Source organism: Octodon degus, unplaced genomic scaffold (genome assembly GCF_000260255.1).
Source record: "Octodon degus isolate 3935 unplaced genomic scaffold, OctDeg1.0 scaffold00098, whole genome shotgun sequence".
NCBI lineage: Eukaryota > Metazoa > Chordata > Mammalia > Rodentia > Octodontidae > Octodon > Octodon degus.
In genome coordinates, this window is record NW_004524674.1 from 9,171,914 (window position 1) to 9,176,681 (window position 4,768).

General features: G+C 53.8%; 1 protein-coding gene across 1 annotated transcript; it reads left to right on the plus strand.

Moving 5' to 3' along the window:
- Nucleotides 1-55: 55 nt before the first annotated feature.
- On the plus strand, nt 56-3,408 carry LOC101578284 (E3 ubiquitin-protein ligase BRE1B-like). Its single transcript, XM_023723312.1, is given in 4 exon segments — nt 56-303; nt 306-1,268; nt 1,304-2,117; nt 2,119-3,408. Coding segments are annotated over 4 exon segments (2,505 nt in total). The 5' UTR covers nt 56-71; the 3' UTR covers nt 2,615-3,408.
- Nucleotides 3,409-4,768: the final 1,360 nt, after the last annotated feature.

Here is a 4,768-nt window from a genome sequence, read left to right on the forward strand (position 1 = left end):
AGGAGGGGCCACCACGTGATGCGATCCCTCTCATGGAACCAGGGACATCAGAGCTGAGGGAACCCGTACGCATGCAGCTGCGACCCCCTCTCAGTGAGCTCGCCTTGGCTTTTGTGGTGGCCCTGGGTGCCAGCAGCAGTGAAGAAGTGGAGCTGCAGCTACAGGGCCGGATGGAATTCTCCAAGGCAGCCGTGTCCCGCTTGGTGAAGGCCTCAGACTGCCTGCAGAGCGGGGTAGAGGAACTCTGTCAGCGAGTATACAGCCGAGGGGATGGAGAGCCTCCCAGCGAGGTGGCTCGGCCCATATGGGAGAGCTGGGCCGGGAGAACCGGCGACTGCAGGACTTGGCCACACAGCTGCAGGAGAAGCATCACCGGCTCTCACTGGAGTACTCTGAGCTCCAGGATAAAGTGACATCCGCCGAAACCAAGGTGCTGGAGATGGAGACAACAGTGGAAGACTAGCAGTGGGACATTGAGAAGCTGCGCAAACGAGAGCAAAAGCTCAATAAGCACCTGGCAGAGGCCCTGGAGCAGCTCAACTCTGGGTACTATGTATCTGGGAGCTCCTCGGGCTTCCAGGGCGGCCAGATAACGCTCAGCATGCAGAAGTTTGAGATGTTGAATGCAGAGTTGGAGGAAAACCAGGAATTGGCCAATAGCTGCATGGCAGAGCTGGAGAAGCTGCAGGCTGAACTTCAGGGTTCTGTGAGGACCAATGAATGCCTCAAGGTGGCCCTGCGAAGCCTGCCTGAGGAGGTGGTGCGTGAGACTGGAGAGTACCGTACGCTGCAGGCCCAGTTCTCACTGCTTTACAATGAGTCCCTGCAAGTGAAGACCCAACTGGATGAGGCCCAGGGCTTGCTGCTGGCCATCAAGAACTCCCACCTGAGACACACTGAGCACATGGAGAGCAATGAGCTGGGGCTGCAGAAGAAGCTGCGCACAGAGGTCATCCAGCTGGAGGACACGCTGGCCCAGGTGCGTAAGGAGTACGAGATGCTGTGCATCAAGTTCGAGCAGAACCTGGCGGCCAACGAGCAGGCAGGGCCTATTAACTGTGAGATGCGCCACCTGATTAGCAGTCTCCAGAATCACAACCTCCAGCTGAAAGGGGATGCCCAGTGATACAAGCGCAAGCTTCGAGAAGTGCAGGCTGAGATTGGCAAGCTCTGGGTCCAGGCCAGTGGTTCTGTCCACTCTGCCCCCAGCCTGGGCCACCCAGAGGACTCCGGCCTCGGTACCCCAGCTCCGGGCAAAGAGGAGAGTGGCCCAGGTCCTGTTGTTACTCCTGACAGCAGAAAGGAGATTGCTTTAGTCCCTGGTGCCACCACTGCCACTCCTCAGCGAAGAAGGAGGAGCCGGTCCCCTCTGAGGAGGACGCCCAATCCCTAACCCCTGGGGCCCAGGGCCCCTCCTCTCAGAGCCGAGAACCTGAGCCCAGGCCCAAGCGAGAACTTCGGGAGCGGGAAGGTCCTGGCCTGGGAGCCCTGCCCTTAGCCTCAGCTCTCTCATGGACTGATCGAAAGAAGGTCAAGGTAGAGGAAGTCAAGAGGAAGGAGTCAGAACTGCTCAAGGGTCTCCAAGCAGAGCTCAAGAAGGCCCAGGAAAGCCAGAAGGAGATGAAGCTGCTGCTGGATATGTACAAGTCGGCCCCTAAGGAGCAGCAGGACAAGGTGTAGCTCGTGGCAGCCAAACACAAGGCCAAGGCTGAGGTTGATGAGCTGCAGAGCCGCATCCGGGAACTGGAGGAGAGGGATAGAAGGGAGAGCAAGAAGATCGCAGATGAGGATGCCCTTCAGCGCATTCAGCAGGCGGAGGAGCAGATTGAACACTTACAACGCAAGTTGGGTGCCACAAAGCAGGAAGAAGAGGCTCTGCTGTCCGAGATGGACATGACAGGCCAGGCCTTTGAGGACATGCAGGAACAGAATGGGCGGCTTCTGCAGCAGCTGCGGGAAAAGAATGATGCCAACTTTAAGCTGATGTCGGAGTGGATCAAGGCCAACCAGATTCACAAGCTGCTTCGGGAGGAGAAAGACAAGCTGGGCGAGCAGGTTCTTGGTCTCAAATCCCAGGTGGATGCCCAGCTACTGACCGTGCAGAAGTTGGAGGAGAAGGCTGCAGGGCAGCCTTGGGGGAGTGGAGAAGGAGCTGACCCTGCGCAGCCAGGCCCTGGAGCTCAATAAGAGGAAGGCAGTGGAAGCAGCCCAGCTGGCTGAGGACCTCAAGGTGCAGCTGGAGCATGTGCAGACGCCTCTGCGAGAGATCCAGCCCTGCCTGGCAGAGAGCCGGGCTGCTCGTGAGAAAGAGAGTTTCAACCTCAAAAGGGCCCAGGAGGACATCTCACGGCTGCGGCGCAAGCTAGAGAAGCAGAGGAAGGTGGAGGTTTATGCAGATGCTGGTGAAATTCTCCAGGAGGAGATCAAGGAATACAAGGTGCGGTTGACCTGTCCCTGCTGTAACACCCGCAAGAAGGATGCAGTCCTTATCAAGTGCTTCCACGTTTTCTGCTTCGAGTGCGTGCGGGGCCGCTATAAGGCCTGCCAGAGGAAGTGCCCCAAGTGCAATGCAGCCTTTGGTGCCCATGACTTCCACCGAATCTACATCAGCTGAACTTGAAACTCAGGGGACTTTGGAACACCTGCGGACAGTGGGGGCTGTGCCCCTCGTCCCTCCCCATCCTAGGTGCAGTGGTTCCATTCCAGGCCCTGTGGGCCTAGCCCCTGCCCATCCAGTTGGTTTGGGGGCCCTGGTGCATGCTATGCGAGTGGAACCAGGCTCAACTCCCATCCTTTCCTGAAGGTCACCTGCAGCCCAGAGGCCACTCCTGTGGGGCCCAGAGTGCTTCTAGAGCTTGCAGCCTGGCTCTAAGCCTGCTTTTACCCACAGACCCATCCTGGGCCCAAGGGGAAAATTCCCCGACTGTATCCTTCCACCCAAGAGGAGCTTCACCACCTGACGACACACTTGCTTGAGACTAGGCCCTGGCCCTTTGGAGACTTTCTTTAGCCACAACCCCTCACCTCTACCCTGGCCCAACCGGGGCAGGGCTCCCATCCTTCCTGAGGCATTGCCTGGACAGTAGGCTGGCACTTACACTAGGGCCTGAAAGAACTACCCCTTCTGGAAGTACTCCCTGCTTCCTCTGGGAAGCTTTGCAATCGCTGAGGTCACTGCTCTATTGGAGTGCTGAATCAAGTCCACCACTTCGTATTCTGACCTCCCTCCCAATCTGTTTGCCAAGCGCACAGACCCCAACCCATGCATCCCACGGCCCCACTGGGTCCCTAGTCCTAACCCTATTTTCAGCCTGGTGGCCTTAACTGCAGTGGAGGTGAAACTGCCCTGATGTGACAGACTAGTCCCAGCTGCTGGGCCAACTTCGGATCATTCCAGGTAGAAAGACTGCCCACCGCCTAGTGACAGCCTGAACCATGATGCTTCCTGTGCTCCCTGCCCAGGCCTACTTGGTGGGCTGTTAAGTCAGCACCAGGGAGGCCCCGGAGGTGGGGCTGCCAGCAGGTGCAGGGATCTACTCAGACCCTCAGCCTCTGCTCTAGAGATGTTCTGTATAGGCTGTCCACCGTTATGAATAAACGTGCAACCTGTGGCCCACAAAAAAAAAAAAAAAGCAACAGGTGACATCATGCCTCCTGCTCTTCCTGGAACCTCACATACATTGACCCTTGCTCCAACGTCTATGAAGAGGCATTACCTGAGCATAGGACATGCATTCCATAGAGTGAATTTTCAAAAGAAGAATACATTTTTCTCTAGATTTTTAAGAGCCAAAATTTCAGAGCCAAATTTTTATGATGGTGCTTCAGATCTTCAGAAGCTTATGTGTGACTCCATGAAATGAAAAACAGGGACCGGGGAGATGGCTCAGTGGAATAAGTGCTTCCCTGGCAAGCATGAGGGCCTGAGTTCAATCCCTGGTTCTGCAAAAAAAAAAAAAGAGAAATGAAAAACAGCCCTCCCATGATGCGAATATTTCCTTCCTACAGAAAGACAACTGTAATGCATATGTCTCCCAGGCTTTACCAGCCCAGGAGTCTCAATAAGGTCATACGTTATTTATTTGTTTAACAAGTGGGGCACTTACCAAATGCTTGCAAAGAGCCATTTTAATTGCATGAAGGTCACCTGATTTTTTACAAAGACACCAAGGACACACGATGGAGAAAGGATGGTCTCTTCAATGAATGGTGTTGGGAAAAATGGTTGTCCACATGCAAGAGAATGGAATTAGATCCCAATCTCATATCGTGCACAAACATCAAGTCAAAATTGGTCAAAGACTTAAATATAGAAAGAAAACTGTAAAACTACTAGAAGAAAATAGGAGGAAGCACCATGATCAAATTTGGATAAGATCCCAAAGCACAGGCAGCAATATCAAGAACAGACAAATGCGATCTCATCAAACTAAGAAGTTCTTCCTAGCAAAGAACACAGCCCACAGAGTGAAGAGAGAACCTATGGAATGGCATGAAATACTACAAACTAAAACCTGAGAAGAAGGTAATACTTCAAATGTATGAGGGTCGCAAACATCTCAATGGCAAGAGAACAATCCACTTTGAAAAACAGGTGAAGGGTCTGAGCAGGCAGTTCTCCGGAGTACAGGATAAGGTGTTCAGAATCATCAGCCACCAGGGAAATGCAAATCAAAACCATAAAGAAAAGTCACTTCAGGGCTGGAGAGATGGCTCAGTGGTCTAAAGCACCTACTTAGAACAAGCTTAGCAAAAGCATCAGGGACCG